We start from the raw sequence: 17,855 nt of genomic DNA, 5'->3' as shown, positions 1-17,855 counted from the left end.
AACCACACCACAGTCTCGTTATGACGCAAGCACGTACTTGAAACACAAAGTATAACATTTAAAGCAGTAATATGAAAAGATCTGTGGAGTCGACATTGACTGATAGTGTGGACGGTGAATACATGAATTAATTGAGACCATCCATCTAATTCTGCGCGGGTTACAGCCGGCTAGAACGTAACAACGTACAGTTAAATCTGCTCGGCGTTGTCACATATCAGGCAAGACACAGTGAAAGAGTCAAGAGCCACAGGTGGGCTTTGCCACTGCTTTGACGTCAGACAAGCCGAGTTCCTACAGCGATAACAGGGCGATACTCGGAAACATTAAACTGCCTTGTCTCCTGCCTGTACAAAAGTCGCTTCGCTTTGATAACACTCGCCTTTATGTAACAAGTACCTGAGATGAACCACGAATCGGAAGCAATCTACCTTTGTACTAGCGAAAAGTCAAAATGTAAAGACAATCTTCGTTTATTTTGGCAGCACTGATACAAACAATGCAGTCCTTTCCTCATTCACCGAAGTGGTTCGCCCTGATGATCGAGGCAGCAAGGACCTCTAAAACGCTGGTAAACTTCTATCAGACTACAACCCAGAAAACAGCCATCTTCGATGTCATCGCCGTGAAAACCTCAAATCATACGAGGTGCGATCGGAAGGTTTCCAGACTGCGCGTATAAAACCCCGTACACTTATCTCAGGTATTAAATTCATCCATCACTCTCGAAGTAGTTCCCCTGGGAGTGAACACAACGATCCCAGCGCCGCTGCCAAGCCTGGAAGCATCCCTGTAAATCTTTCTTTGTCAGCCTGTCAAGCACCATCTGCGATTCTGCCTGAATCTCTTGCCAAAGACTCGCCAAAACGGCTACGGAAACCTATGAAATGCTAAAGCAAGCATTTGGAAAGTCCGCAATGGGTCGTGCACAAACGTTTGTGTGGCATTCACGTTTTAAAAACGGCCGAACCTCTGTCGATGATGACGAGCGTTCTGGACGACCATCTTCGAGCACAACGCCCGAAAATGTTACGAAGATTCGGCAGGCCATTCACGAAGATCGACGTCGTACCATCAACGACTTGTGCGACATTGTTGGGATAGGCTATGGGACCTGTCAGCTGATTCTAAAGGAAGAACTCCACATGCGACGCATCCTGTCTGAGGACCAGAAGCAGAATCGACTTGTCGTTTGTCAGGAGCTCAAAGATCTTGCAAGAACCGACCCCAACTTCCTTTCTAAGCTCCGTGTGACTTCTTCCTCTTCCCAAAGATGAAAATTCAGCTAAAGGGAAGGAGATTTGAGACGATAGAAGAGATTCAGGCATAATCGCAGATGGTGCTTGACAGGCTGACAAAGAAAGATTTCCAGGGATGCTTCCAGGATTGGCAGCGGCGCTGGGATCGTTGTGTTCAGTCCCAGGGGAACTACTTCGAGGGTGATGGATGAATTTAATATCTGAGATAAGTGTACGGGTTTTTATAGGCGCATTCCGATACTTTCCGATCGCACCTCGTACTTGATCTTTAGTACTGTTTCTTAAGGTAAGCGACTCCATGGAACAGAGCCGTACTTGGGGATCTAATAGTCGCTCAGATAGTCAATAAGTACCCCGTCTTTTAATGAACACGAAGGCTCTTATATATATTACCATATTTTAAAAACTTTCCATTTAAGTAACAATGTCAGGATGAAACGCTATACAAGGACATGGAAGGAAGGACACGCATCTCGTAGTCGCTTACTCACGACAGATCACACACGGAATTTCTGGTTTGCGGCCCGTACACACAATTCTTCATACTTTTGGAAACACGAATCTGGTAAATTTGTATTTTTGATCACCACATTAACATTTCTGTTTACGACGAAATTGTCTTTTTTTCCCCATTAACCCCTAGTTCGATGGCGTTTTGCAATACTGCAGCCATTAAACCCCCAGTCAAATAGATGCAAAAACAAAACTCAGTTTTGTTTGCATGGAACTGTATGTGCTCTAATTTATTGGTCCCATTTTTTACGCTTCATATTAACGAAAGTGACGTCACGCTGTCACATGTGTGCTGAATAATGACACGTTATTAAACACCGCATTATTAAGCCTTAATCCAAAATAATAGGATTTAAGCAGATAACACGTCTACATCCTTCTACAGGTGCGTATATATAAACGTCGGAAAAATCTCTGTAAAGTAACAAGTCTTCCAAAGGAAAAATAAATTTCACCCACAGAAGACAGAAGCACAATTTCGTCAGTGGTGAGTATATTAATCCATTAACGTTTGGTACTTATAGCAGAGCCACGGTGGTCTACCGGTTAGAACGCTGGCCTTGTAATCCTGGGGGCCTCGGGTTCGATTCCCGGCGGTGCCCGAATTTATAACTTGTGTTGGGCAAGGCCGTGGTCTAGGCAACACGGAGTTTCCTCCGGGGGCTTCCCCGGTTTCTCCGTGGCATCCCAACAATTACTCCATTCACACACAGAAGAAGGCAATGGCAAACCACTTCTGGATCATCTGCCAAGAACGTATATGAACAGGTCTCAGTCCGAGAAAAGGATGGAAGGATCCTGTTCATATGGACCTGTCGTCAGACAGAACATTAAATAATAATATAAAAATACTTATAGCAGCCGTCACCAAATTGCATGATTCAAGGCTACGAAGGTCTTCAGCCGCCTTACCCAGCGGTTCAAGTCACCAGTACGACGACGGTAGCTTTGCTACGCTGCGAGTTCTGAACTGTCTTCATTCGCCTGGACTCCGTTATCTTGGCGCTAGCAGTTATGTGGCGGCTACGTTATTCTTGAGCAGCTGATAGCACCTCAGCTACTCAAGAAATAATCCTCTTTCTTTGGAACCCGAAAGTTGATTATCGTGTTCAAAAGAGCAGATCATTACACCCCACTCTGGGATGTATTTTAATATTACCCTATTATCTATGCTCTCTAGGTATTCAAAATGGTAGTCTCTCGCCATCAAGAGTACCCACTTAAAACGGTATAAGCATTTTTCATATGTCCAATACGTGTCAAATCTTATCCCCGTCTCCTCAATCTTATCGCTTTAATAACAAATAATTTTACGAAAAGTAGAAATCTTTAAGTTGCTCATTATCAAAATTTTTCAGCCTGCTTTCACTTCTCCAAAATCCACCATCGTGCTGTAGAATTTAATGAAAACAGTCTCCTGAAAATGGAACGTCCTGAGATGTCTTGAACATTGCAGTAATATGTTTAAATGCTGAAGCTCTTTAAATAACGAGTTATGTGCTACTTCGCGACTTTCTGAAATCCTCCAATTTGGCACAGAGACAGTACATAACACACTGCAGACTTAAGAATGCCGGAAGCAACAGGTTAATTATCGCTTCCCATTCCTTTCTTCCGTTCGATAAATACAATAAGGGGAAGATTTTAAAACGTGTTAACACGTTTCTGACATCAGGTTGTGGCCTGTGGCGCTGAATTGTCTCACAGGCATTTCGCGGGAATGCATCCGAACGGACTTGTGGCTAGAAGTCAGTACGCATTCGGAAGGCTCTGAGACCGGCCAAATCATTCACGATTATCCGTGGTTTCCGTCAGTTCCAGAGCAGATTCTGAGCTGGTACTGAACTTTTACGGTTCGTAAAAGGCATTATATTTTTTTAACTAGCTGAGCGACTACCAGCTTTGAAGAAGATCTCAGCCCCGTGGGGTAAGGGTGACTTTTCTTTACAGGTGTCATCATGCAGGTGTGTCGGTGTGCTGCTATTTTCTCCGTGCTGTGGTGTGCGGGAGCCTCCTCTGACTTTGGGTGTCCAGAAAAGAACTCACCAGCCCTTAAATTTTCAGTCACGAGTCGACGAAACAAGACAGGACACTGGATAGCACAGGTCAGGCGGCACAAATTACTAATTCCGCAAAGCATTTTCAAACTTCTGTAAAATATTATTGTCCTTACGATCCTGTAGCCCTTAACTCATTGCGTTACTTCGACATTCGGGGTTTAGCAGCGCAGCGTGTTGACGATATTCCAACACCTCGTCGAACATTCCCATTGCCATCTTCAGGGTAAACAGCTTCAAGACACGAAACGCCTGAGCTCCAAAAGTCGAAGTTATAAATCAGAATTTTCTTCCCACAAGCAAGCGATTTACACTTATTAAACATCACAGGTACAGATGGAACATGGTGCTGATCAGAAAGGAGACGAAGCTGGTCCTTGGCAAGTGGATATCGACCAATCCCACGCAAAATGCAAAAACAGCGACTCCGTGTTCATAGTGGCTACCGTCACAGGTAAGAAATTCTTAAACTCATGCATTAGCTTCACAAAGTTTTTTTTTGTCTCCCTCGAGTTGAGGAATTACGTATTTAAAACAAAATTATAATGCAATAGTCGCATTCATAAACCCACTATTGAAAGTTCAACGCCTTGTACTTTTCCCCAGTTCCTCCAAAGGACGAAGACGCAGGACCGTCAACATGCCACGGGAAGGCACCTGCAGATTACGAACTTGTACCTGGACTGGGATATTACAAATTTCACACAGACATCAGGACCTGGGAAAAAGCTCGGGATGTCTGTGAAAAGGAGGGAGCTTACCTCGCCGTCATCAACTCGCTGACCGAAGCTAAGTCACTGTCAGTAATTTGGATACGAAACTTATTTAAAGACTGGAGGAAAGATGCCGCATACATTGGGACTTGGGACCCACATGAGACTGGGGACTTCGTCACTATTTTCAGTAAGTATTTCATGGGGAAGGAAGTGTTTGGTGCTATATTGCGGTAAAGCAGTCGACTGCAATATTCCGATAAAGTGTACGATGAACGGAAAAGATCGCAACTCAGTCGGTGTAGCTTATTTTATTACATTAACCGTCAGTTCCTTGGAACGATTGATGTAAAGCACAAATACCTGTCAGAAACAGCCGATACCTCAGACGAGATTCGAATTGGGCGCTTTTCGGAAAAGAGTCATGCATTCTATGGATTCAGCCAATCGGTGGCAAACTTCCTCGACCAACATGGCACCACGTTCCGAGCAGTGTTTGGAGTTTATAGTAATTTCAGTCATTTTTTTATTTATTTTTTACATCAATTGTACTGACCCTATGAATAAAACACAGCTTTTCGAAAACTGGGTTATGTTTTGTTCAAATGAAACGCGAGAGGCTGCGGTAGACAATCGGAGAGGCTTGTTGCAGACAGCTTACCTCAGTCACTGATAAAATACAGTTTTATTACGACTTTTTATAAACTAACAATACGACGAACAACGTGGCACACCTGGGATAAATTTAAAACTTCGTCAGAAAACCTGAACAAAGAAATAGCTTGGAAAAAAATATCAGCAGGCGAAAAGATAATTTTAAAACTGGCGTTAAAGGTAGGATTTGAGGTTTTCACGGCGGTGACTCTGAAGATGGTTGTGTCGTGTAGTCTGGTAGAAGTTTACCGACGCGATCGCCCTGATGATGGAGGCAACAAGGATGTCTGAAATTTAGATAAACTTCTAGCAGACTACACGGCACAACTACCCAGAAGACAGCAATCTTCTGGTGTTAAAGGCGTAGGATGTGTTGACCGGATTCCTCTAGCTCATGAAAGGGGCGTGCAGTTGACTTCTGTCAATGCTGTAAAAAAACGTAGGAGACTTGAGGTTATAACGACGGTGAAAAAGATAATAAAACTTTGGAGACTATAAAAGGCGCGGGATATCTTAATAACTTAGAAAGTATCAGCTTCTCAAAAAATCCTTTCTTCTCCATGGAGTTAGATACCAAATAATAATACTAGGTTCTAGAACCTTCGTAAATTATGACTCCTCGTAGTTCCTGGCTTAAATGTGTCATAAAATCTGTTTGTTTTAGACGAGACGCTTGAAACCGCAGGTTACAATAAGTGGTTTCCTGACGAACCCGATTTCATGGGCCATTGCGGCATTCTGGGATCAAACTCACTACTCGGAAACACCCACTGCAATGAGAAGTTGCTTTTCATCTGCGAGTTGACAGAATGAAGAAGTGCGTTTGTTAAATTTATATATTCATCATAATTTATACAGCACAGCTTACTACATTCATAACGACTATGCACTTTAATATAATTTAAATTAACTTTGAAAGTGTATAACAGATTAAATTCAGTAATGAACACGAATTTTCAAATATAATTTTAAAATATATTTCCCTTAGGTTACAAAATATTATAGGCTACGCAAAACGAATATGGGCCTATGATTTGGAAGTGAAACTAGGGCATGATCCACAGTAAACTCTATGTATTCCTATACGAATTATATATTTCCAGTCTTGTTCTAAAATTAAAAATATGTAGGTTACGATAGAGAAAATTTAAAAATCACAGAATGTAATTGATATGTTAGAATTACTGCAGGCTTCGGGCCGTACTTTGGACAGCCTTGGGCTAAGAGGCGGTAATGTAAGTTATGCGCACGCTTTTAATAAATAAAGGTCTTATAAATGATCTTAAAGTTAACAGATATTTCAGGGGGCCTTATTTGTTTCACAAATTACAACAAAAAAATTAGGACAGAAATATGTTACGAAAGAAGAAACTTGGAAGAAAGTGATGAAGTTGGTCGACTTCCGTCCTCACCCCACTTCCTCACCCTTCAAAGTACTCTTGACGATACATCAAGGACCACCCCTACGAAAAAAAAGAGGGGGTGAGTGAAATTGGAGGAAAACTGGAACGAAGTTACAGCGATCAGAAAGAGAAACTCCCGGAAAGTCCTCTTTTTCTTTATGTTCCCCGAGGATGATGATTACAAAAAGAAGCCTTCAACCCTTTTGGAGAAATGTAGGTGGAGTAGGAAGAGGGCGGCGGTGAAAATGTGATGGCTTCTGCAGAAAGAAGGAGATGAACGCGCTGTCAACTCTCCGCCAAACACAAAATCAAGTTACAGCTCTAGACGAGCGGAGGGGGGGAGGGGGTTCTTTATATCACGGAATGGGCTCGTAGGAGAGAAGGAAAATTATTTCATCCTCATCATAAAATAAAGAGACAATAGTTGACAATGTAAACTGATGATACAATTTTTGAAGAGCATTACCTCGGGTGGATGCCCAGAAGTAAGACGAAATATAGTGCGGTAAAATTAAGTTTGGAAGAAAAAAAATTCGATTTCACGAAGTTCGGTAGCAAGTCCTGCTTTCATGCTTCGTAATAAATGATGGAGTCATAAGAACTGTGGCTATTTTATTTTCAGAAAGAAGCGATATCGATTGTTAGCTGAATTAAAACCGCGAGTGACATTTATTAATGATTTTTCGAGGGGAAAAAATTAATATAAAAATAATGCCACACATGGAAGACAATGAGATAAATTTAAACTTTAAACAATTCCCCCCCCCCCCCCGTGATCCAAGTAGAGGGCGATGGGGTGGGGCAGCTTCCCACTCTGGTAGACTTTAGAATCCGGTGCCACTATACAGGAGAATGGATTGATGAAACAGGTTAAAGGCGATCGGGGATTCGAACCCATGATCCCAATTTTCGGACCGATAAAACAAAGCGGACGGTACTTGAAATAAAATTAACTGCTACAATTCCTTATTACCTTGGCATAAACACGCTGTTTGAATCCATGCCGAGACGCGCCTGAGAACTGTAGAGTTAAAACGCTGTTGCAGGAGGATCCGATGATGGACAACACATTCTGATCAATGTACTAAAAGAGAAGTGGGTGGAACATACAAGAACAACGGCTGATAAATGTTTTGCGTTTTTGTAGTTGGCAGTAATACCCATGTCATTATACAGAACACCATAGAACATCGGAGCTTCCCTCGTTCTAATCAATGCAAAATTATTGATACGACCCGTCACGTCATGTGTGTTGGCACCTCCCTTTCCACATAAGCCTTCAGAAACACAAAAACGACTTCTCTGATTTCTGGTCCCCATACACAAATTGACTGATCAAGGAAAGTTCTGAATCATCCAACAGCTTTTACACCCACGTGTATTGCAAACCAGTTTTCCGTAACTTACAAGGATCCGTCCACGCGTGACCCTCCAGTAAATTTGAAAAAAGTAGACTGATTTCACTGAAACTTGGTATAACTTCACGCCAATAGAAGTCAATCTATATCTGCACTTCTTAATTTCATTCCCGTGTGAGAAACATACGTCACAATTGCCAAAACAAATTTAACATGCTACCCAGTCCCTACCGCAAAGAAAACACTATACTTCACCATCAGAAAGACCAACTAGTCACATCTAAAAAAAATAGTATATAAGAATTAGGTCCGTACCACAAAGAAAACACGACACTTCACCATTACAAAGATCAACCGGTTAACGCTGTTTAAGGAAATAATCGATGTTTACACCGAGATTCGTAATAAACCCACAAACACACGTTCATGGGCAAAATGAATAATTATTCAGTTGGTTATTTTCAAACTGTCCTGTTAAACGTCGCGGAGAGCCACGTTTTCTGTTATACTGTCACCTGGGGACTACAGTAAATGGACGGACTGACTTGTGTTGCATATGTCATGAAGTGTTCGCCGTTTCCCCGCATTTAGACAGTCATTTGATGTTTCACTTGATGCCCGGCTTGCCGGCGACCAGCGGAACTATGAAAAACAAATGACAGCAACTGCACGGCGCTATTACGTGGTTCAGCTCCGTCATCAAGGATTACAGAATGAACTGCGTGTGTTAACAGGTTACGTTTTAATTTTCAACAACAGCAAAAAAAAAGCAAAAAAAACGCTAACATTTCGTCGGAAAATTTTAAAACTTATTTTAACTTTGCTTCAGCAGATTTCCTTCGAACATTATCCATCACCAAACACACTTTAATCTGCCACACAAAAAAAATGGATTTTGTCACGTATGTAAATACCAGGAAGTGCAATAAATCCGTAGCACCTGAATTGTATTTTCAATCCTAACATTATCGTCTAATTGCAAAAATCGTTATTAAACAGCATAAAAATAAAGTTCAAATTCGTTTTCGTCCTAATTCTACTCTGATTTACAAATATCCACTCAATTCTTCAAAGCCGAAGCTCGTTTAATTAATGATAGAATCTATTTTTAATAGGTACCACATTTGCACAGACCCAGTGATACGCGTAGTGAATATAATGGGCGCCTTCTGCTTCGCTACAAAATGAATCATATGACTAACTTAATAAAGCTTCCTCTATGTGCCGACAGAGAACTCCATTCAACGTTAGCCCACCAACTTCAGTTCAAATGTAAAAGAAACCTAAGGATCTTTCTCAGAAAGGGGTACAATTTAGGAGTGTAATAGTCTCTCAGTAAATTAATATATCCTCTGACATTCTCTTCTGTAGCGCCTGTTTTCTATGTACCGCGTTACATCCTCTAAGTTAGATATTTTACAGTGAAACCTTCATTCCTCCTTATGAACTGAATAAAATGTAAGATAATTCGATAAAATTATAGCCTAAAAAGGTAAATAATTCCCCGTTTTGGACAAAAAATCCAATGAATATAATGCTGTCTTGCTGGCAGTATGGCCTTCTGTCTGCAGGGGTCCGTTTGAACGAAACTCAGATCACGTTTTCCAGACATCATTCTTGCACCCGCAAAACACACCAGGAGGCGAGTAAACAGAATTAAAAATATCATATTATATATCACTAAAATGGTTTAAACTGTTATGCATTGCTGAGCAAAGTACTGTCACGATACTAAAAACTTATAAGATTAACTGTGAGATGATAAAGTTGCGTCATATTGTGATAAATATATATTTGTTTAATTACAATAAAATTTCTAAACCTGAAGATGGTTCATTTATAACTGAAACATGTCGAGTAAAAAGTGATATTCTAATGTAAATCGAACATTTCGATAGAGAATATCATTTAATATATTTTTAAATATTTAAATGTTAATCATGGTAATATTTTAATATTAATAGGAATTTTATTGTGATTAGACTGACAAGATTTAAACAAAAAAGGTTAACTGTTTAATCAAGCATGGTAAGAAGGTATAATGTATGCCTATTATTATTATTATTCCATCTATTCACCAATTTATAAGGTATTTACTTCTATGTACCCGAGACAAACCTTGCCCCTGAGGTACATAGTGTAGCAGCTATTTCCGAAATACATTTTGTTTTTAATATGTGTTACATGTATTATATAGTTTTATTGTGAGGGACAGCGTCTTTCGAATGATGTATGAAGATCCTAAAATTGCAGTTTTCTGTAGTTCCCTGTAGTTTTGTTCGTCCGGGATGTTGGCCAAATATTTTCTGAGTGACTTGGAGACAGTTCCAGTTGCTCCCATAATTATTAGTTATTATTATTATTATTATAATTATATCAGTGTATACTTGTAAGGTATGCACGAATCAGGGATGGTAATGTGGTACGGAAAATTCGTGTTATCCAGTTAACTTTTCTCGTAAACTAGTCATAGTTTATACGACACTAAAAAAAGGGCCAACCCCACGTATCAGAGACCTACTTGAGAAGTTTACAGTCCTTCAGCTGGTGAAGAAATTTCTCATCTTTTATGAAACACAAAGACGACCATAAAATTTCCCGCCTTTTGTAGAAACCGAAGTTTCATTACAATATTTACAAGATCTCCCAACTAGATCCTATCTTGAACCAGGTAAGTCCAGTCCACATATCACACCCTACTTTCGATCTAAATTTTAATATTATCCTCCCACCTACACCTAGATCTGTCAAGCCGTCTATTTACTTCAGGTGTTAAGTATAAAACCTGATAGAAATAAATAATTTGGGAGACCCTGTAGTAGATGGGAGGACATTCATTACCACTAGGCTTTAGAGGGCCAAACTGTGCGTACGCCTTTTACTTCGGACTTGTGGCCGTTCTGAAGCACAGATTCAAGAACCTCTGTGGAATATTGGTTTCTAATTGCAGGTCAATAATTAGATCTGTGACACGTCTCCGAGGTAAATTTGCTTTCCCAGGGCCACTCAATAACAATGACCATAAAGTGTAATGCTGGTTATTTGCAATTAAGACGCTCTTTGTACACTTATTACGGTGTAACTTGCAGAGCATCAATTTCTTGACCCTTCAACTTCCCTTGTCGTCGTTTCTGCATAGAACTTGCTGGAAAGGGTCTTCCCCCCCCCCACCCCCATCCTCTCCAACCTCCATCTAAACTACAAACTCTGCTTAAGTGAGGAAGTGTACCACGTGACTCAACACTCAATAACGTCGTTTTGTATGATTATCATTGTCAATAGCCATTGCATAATTGAATCGCATTTACCAATTGATCGTTGTGATGGTGACGTGTTTTCTTTGAGGTGCGGACTGCATTATCAAATATTATTTAGATAATCTTCGGCTTCATTGGGATAATGATAATGGCCCACGCTTTCGTCAGAGGTAGATTATGTTTATATTGTTGTTCTTAATTGCTACCCCCTCCCTTCAGCTAAACACATTTCATTGCTTAGGTTATGCCCAAGAATACGTACATAAATCTGAGGCCTAGAAATGACATTATCATAGAAATCCGCAATAAATTTGGAGTAATTAAAAATCATCGTGAAAAAAAATTTGGGAATTTTGTTTGTAAAAGCTCGTGTACTTTAAATTAAGTGCATTAATTACAACATTCCGCAAGTCTTGTGACGTTGCCAGACCACAGTTAATAAGGAACATTATCTACGGAACAATGATATATTGTCACACGACATTCTCATAGCTTCCCTCCCTCTGGGTGCATACCAATATGTGTGTGTGAGAGTGAGAGAGAGAGAGAGAGAGAACTCATTAGTTTAAAATGTGTGCCCCAAAATACAGGGCAGTGACGCATGACGTCACACCGTTACATGTTGATGGAACGCACGTGGACGTCGTAGGGACGTTGATTGCCTAGTTTTGTAGCAATCAGAAAGATGCTCGCGCGTGTATGCATGTTATAACATTAATTTATTGCTCTGCTAATTTTTGTAATGGAGTGAATCACACTGATGGCCGAAAGAGGGAAAATACTGATAAAAATATATTTTCTTTTTTTCTCTCTCAATACATTGATCACCACGTTAACTAATGAAGATTAAACTCTGTTGAGAATATTAGACTAATTTTTAGTAGATGAACTTTTTACTTATTTTAAATATTATTATTAATTTGGTTCGAAGCGGATGTGACATTGATCAAAAAACATTACGAGCTATTATTATTATTATAGCGATAAAATCACGGAGCATAAGATGAGTAAGACATGCTGCACGTGTGGGAGGATATAAATACATAACCCCATAAAGTTTTGGCATGATTAAAAGAAGATACCACTTAAAAAATCTATGCGTACATGGGAGGATAATATTAAAATGTATCTTATAGTAATCTAATGTAATAGTAATGCAGACCATTAGGTCTATTTCTTAGAAACACCTGCTAGGTAGTACGTCTGGTGTTGGAAATACTTATGGTTCGGTAAGCAACCCAAGAGAAACCCAATAATTTCTTATTTATAATTGTAAACGATCATACGGTCATTAAATTACAAAGGGATTTATTATTGGAATATTGTATTTCTGCTCTGTGTCCGAGGGTAATTTGTCCCATGTTAATTTCCTAATTACGTCCATTGTTAATAATATGCAGTTATGCGGTCACTAAGCAATTATCCTCTTACTATTTCGCTAGCAATTAAGGCAAATTAATGCGTTTTACTGTTATTTTACACAAAGCTAAGCCTTGGCAAGTCCTCGAAACTACCACCAACAGGCAAGCTATACTTTCTCACTAACATACATGTTTACGAATTCGTCGTCTTCCATTGGTCATTAGTGCCAAATATGGCGTCATATGACGGCGTCGATTTTGAAAAGTTGTGTTCAAAGGCATCCCCGGGGCTCACCAACACTGAATATGGCCCTTTGGCGGGGGGGGGGGGTCGCTATGACTGGCCCTGAGTCGTTTTCCACATTCGTTTCTAATGACATCCTGGAACTTACATATAAGAAGACATGAGTACGTCACAAATAGGTTAGATCTAACCAGATAAAGTAATTGTACCGTACAGAAAGGCAACATAATGCAGGACCAGGCAAGAGAAACATATCGTTTGACTCAATTACAATCACGGCCAAAAAAAAAGATAAAATCAAAGGATTAAATAACTCGCATCACTAATTTCCATTTTACATATGCGTTCGTAACAGTTATGTGTCACCTCCTGTTGTCTGTCCAAGTATTCACCAATTTGCAATGGAAAAATTCTCATATATTTCACTTTCTGCCTCCCCCCTTTCAAAAATGACCATGTATGTGCTTCAAGCGAGTGAAATTTATGGGAAAGGCATACGCTATAGGCTTTAGAACCAGAGCAGAAACCTAAATGGAATTTACATTCTTGAAAACGTAGTTTAAAATCGATATGCAAACTAATGTATTGCTTTTTCGGGATACATGGCGGTTGGAAAATAACATTTGTCGTTTGTTCCTTAACGAACTTTTTCATTAACCCAGACTATGGTGTAACGAAAAGAGATGTTAGGGTTGTTGTTATGAAATACTCATATGAGGAACTTATAAATAACACGCAAATACGATTCATAGATTCGGAAAGTAAAAAACAAACAAAAGCCAGAAGAAATCTGAAAAAAATTTCTATCCATGAAGATGGAAACAGTATCTTTCTCCGAAACGTCGGTATCTACATACGAATCCACACAGCGTCATAACCCAGAAGAACGACGTCGACATTTGTCTTGTTTCGAAAAAGACAAAGGACGAATACAGACAAAAAAAATGTTGCCGATTATAAGTCTACCACGTTTTTGGAAACGAACCTAACCTAACCTAATGGCTGGGCAAGAGAACATAAGGTCACATGCAAGCTGCTGGTATACGCTGTTACGTATTCTTTGCTGGCACAGCTGCAGTTACGACCATATAAATATTCAGATACGAATAATTGCTACAATAATTGTTTTCGCAGTCAGTGACTCCCCTCCTCACATTGTTACCCAGTTGCTAACACCTTCCTGCTTGCCCCAAGGACGTCAGCAAACCTCTTTTAACCAAAAGTGAACTAAGACAAATGCGTATTCAGCGAAATATACCTAATACAGCGAAATCAAAACCTTTGACCAATATTATGAGGATGGTCAAATCAAGGAGGATGAGATGGACAGGGCGTGTAGAGTGCATGGGGGACATGATAAATGCGAACAAAATTTTGGTTGGGAAACCTTGCGGGAAGAGATGACTCGGAGAACCTAGGCGTAGATGGGGGATAATATTAAAAAGGGTCTTAGGGAAAGAGAGTTTTCTGGATCAGGATAGGAACCGACTTCGGGATTTTATGGACGCGGTAATGAACCTTCGGGTAACATAAAATATGGATAATTTCTTGTCCAACTGAACCTACTATGAGCTTCTCAAAAAAGAATCCGCTCCATGGAGTTTTAATTTTTGTCTTCCGAGTTGTTGCGACATGCAGTCTGGTAGAAGTTTACCGACGTTTCAGAGGTGCTTGCTGCTTCCATCGACAAGGCGATGATTGAGGCAGCCCTCACGATGGTTACAACAAGCTCTCTAAAACGTCGGTAAACTTCTACCAGACTGCACGTCGCAACAACCCAGAATATAACTATGTGCACACTAAAAACCTCCAGTATCTGTTTCTTTGTAACATACACGCTTGTATTTATAAAAGAATCATGATTTCCGAAGTACCTCAAGCGGAACGAAACTTCTATTAGCAGTGATACGGTTTTATGCTTACATTTCCACAACGCGACGCAACAAATCATAGGTGTTTGTGGTGCACACAGGGAAATGTTACAAAGCAGAATACGGTTATATGAGAAGGGGGAAAAGGTCGGTCCATTTGGTGGGATTACGTGATGATCCCAAGTCCATTACTGCCCTTCTTTGCCGTAGACTCTAACCCACAGCAGCAAGCATTAAGCCAGAATTAACCCGCAGAACTAGGTGCTTCAAGGCCGTTTGAGTAACCGAACAGCTTGTTATGTTCACGCGTTGAACTGTGCTTCGCAACATGAAAGCCACCTTCACATCATCACATACGTTATGCAAAGAAAATGCTGTAGTATAATAGCAAAAGAGCAATTTATGTGGTTCTGATGCGGAAATATTTTATTGTTTTTAGTATCATCACATCTTATCAAAAAAAACCTTACTACACGAACAGCTAAGTATATGTTTGTCATAACTTCCACACACTAAACAAGGGATATTAGGTGAGTTAAGCGATTGACTTGAAAGCCAACGTCCAAAGTTTGATCCCCGGTAAGGATCATTCATCTCGATATTTCACCTGAGATAGGGAGTTTACTGACTGGTGGTGGGTATAACTAACCCATTAACTAATAAACGTCTTGGGACACAGTGCTTCTCGAGAAATAAATCGTACGTTCGGCTAATCATCAAATTCCCCCCCTAACCCGAAGGTTTTAATAAGTCCCGACCTTCAGCCAGATGAATCCAATTATCATCTCCCAGCCATATTTATCTTGGATATGTTTCATTATTATCCGACACTCTTAGTGTATATTGCTTACAGCATTCATTCCTGTAGGTTTTCGACCTAGAAATTACTTTTAACTTCAAGCACCCCATGCTTGCTGAATGTCCCACCCATCTCACCTACATCGATTCTACCACTCCGGTAGGATTAATACATGGCGAAGGGTACAAGAAAACGTAGTTCCTCATCACACAATATTATTCATCTCCTTATTACATGTCCCCTCTCAGATCGAAATATTTTCCTTATAACCCTTAGTCGACGTTCTTCCATTACTCCGAGCAATCAAATCTTACGCTTGTGTAAAACAGCTGTCATGCCTGCAACACACAACTGCAACCCGAGATTCTTATATTCTTTTATACAGCAACAGATTTCTCCCTTTTATTCATCACTCTCGTCTGTTAATTGGATATTCTACACCTCTGCATGTTGCGGATGGAAAAAACGGCCCCAGGCACAGCCGGTAGCTGAGAATACATCGAATAAGAAATCGAGAACAGCCGACAGGGGGTAGTATGGCAGCTTCGTACCTGGCGGGGACTAAAATCTCACTACCGTAAGAGACCAGAGCAAAATTAAAATTGATTTTTTTTTAAAAAAAAAATGAATGTGTTGACTGGATTCGTCTCGTTCAGGGTGACGTCCAGTGGCGGGCTCTTGTGAACACGGTAATGAACCTTCGGAGAATTTCCTGACAAGATGAGTGACTGTCAGATTTATGTGACATAAGATTACTTAGTTATTACGTAAACGCAAAATTCTATTCGTAGTTTGCGACCGTTTCAGTTTAATTTTAATCTAAACTTTGTTGTATGTAAGCCTCTCACCACACATTCTATCTACTGTATAAGAATATTTCGACTTTCTACAAATATTTTGATTTTGATTTTCATAGTCAGTGAACGTTTTATTAAAAAGCTTTTAGGGGAGCGAGACATCCGATGTAAAACCATCTCTTTCAGTGCACCGAGTTCTTTGTTTTAAAAGCACGAAGTCACATGCGAATGATAGGTTAATGGTTTATAATGGACAGTACCTCGTTTTCAGCTGTTTGAAACAACAATTCTGTGAACACACTCGGGGTGTGGCTACCAGGAACGTCTCCCTCGTTTTCAGGTAAACCGTAATGGTTTCCCGAAACAACTTCACGATCATTCCTTATTTCCTTATTTCTCTTTCGAAGATGAAGATGCGACTTAAACTGAATGTCTAGAAGCAGAACCCGAAGACTCGCCACTGGAGAGGATCCTGAGTCATTTCACCAAATTTCTAGCCTCACAACCCAACTCCCCCTGATCCAGCTTAACGTTATCCTTCCATCTCCTTCTCGGTCTTCTAATTGAATGTTTTCCAGAAAGTTTCCTTATAAAATTCCTGGTCTCCTCCACTCTAACCACAAGTTCACCTCAGGCTCCTTAACTTATCAGTCGCAACGCCAGGCGACTTGTAAAAAAAAGTAGAACACTCTGATGCGTAATATCCTAAATGGCTGACATGGCTACAGAACAATTATAAACTTAATTGGCACCATTACATAATCAGAAGACCAAGGATTTAACCCTCCGAAGCCGAAGCTCGCCTACATTATATATAAGAATTCAGTCCGTACCGCGAAGAAAACACAACTCTTCACCATTACAAAGATCAACTGGTTAACGCTGTTTAAGAAAATAATCGCTGTTTACAATGGCAATCATACGAAACACACAAAGACACTGTGTGAGAAAAATGCACAGAGTTGTTTAATGTTAAAGCAGGTGGTACATATAATTACCACTGCGTTTTAAATGGTTAGGCCAACTGACCTTTGCGTAAATGTGAGGATAATATGAAACTAGATCTTTGGGAAACAGAAGTTGAATTAGTGAATTAGCTCAGAACAGTTGCCAGTGACGAGCTTTTATGAAGACGGGGATGAGCCTTCGGGTTCCTTAAAAGAAGTGAATTTCCCGACCAGCTTAGTCACTAAGATTTTCTTATATTAGTCCGTATACCATTAACTGAGACAGTTGGTTAATAATCAGTTGATTTATTGGAAATGGTTACCAACTTCAATTTACGGCAGATGTGTGCCGATTTCTGGTGTTCACCATCACATCATTTCGTACAAATCTCGTTTCAATGCTATTATTCTTATGACATTCTTTAACGTTGCATTATTGAAATATATTCACAACATATTGGAAATGCCTTGGTCTATTTTGGTCTTTTAGGCCGGCATCCATCTACCAGTCCACACGACGTCACGACCCAGAACCAACATCAACATTTTCACCGCTGAGACAACTTCAAATCTCAGGTAGACAATTATTTTATTGAGCGTCCTAATTTTTATTTTCACGCTT

At 40.0% G+C, this 17,855-nt stretch overlaps 1 protein-coding gene across 2 annotated transcripts; it reads left to right on the top strand.

The window, feature by feature from the left end:
* The first annotated feature begins 2,167 nt into the window (after positions 1-2,167).
* Positions 2,168-9,619, top strand: LOC110838272 (hemolymph lipopolysaccharide-binding protein). Of its 2 annotated transcripts, XM_087342544.1 has the most exons (6): positions 2,168-2,259; positions 3,723-3,877; positions 4,160-4,283; positions 4,436-4,732; positions 5,861-6,013; positions 9,073-9,619. In XM_087342544.1, exons 2-5 carry the CDS (start codon positions 3,731-3,733, stop codon positions 6,007-6,009), a joined length of 717 nt encoding a protein of 238 aa, XP_087198670.1. In that variant the 5' UTR covers positions 2,168-2,259; positions 3,723-3,730; the 3' UTR covers positions 6,010-6,013; positions 9,073-9,619. The 2 variants fall into 2 exon arrangements, with proteins under 2 accessions (XP_087198670.1, XP_021937020.2); XM_022081328.2 differs by lacking the exon at positions 9,073-9,619 and having other exon boundaries at positions 5,861-6,149.
* Positions 9,620-17,855: the final 8,236 nt, after the last annotated feature.

Source organism: Zootermopsis nevadensis, unplaced genomic scaffold (assembly GCF_977971745.1).
Source record: "Zootermopsis nevadensis isolate Lab colony 2312 unplaced genomic scaffold, Znev_1.0 Znev_ptg000003l, whole genome shotgun sequence".
Lineage (NCBI taxonomy): Eukaryota > Metazoa > Arthropoda > Insecta > Blattodea > Termopsidae > Zootermopsis > Zootermopsis nevadensis.
Note: the sequence above shows the minus strand (reverse complement) of the source record. Positions and strands in the feature narration are given on the sequence as shown.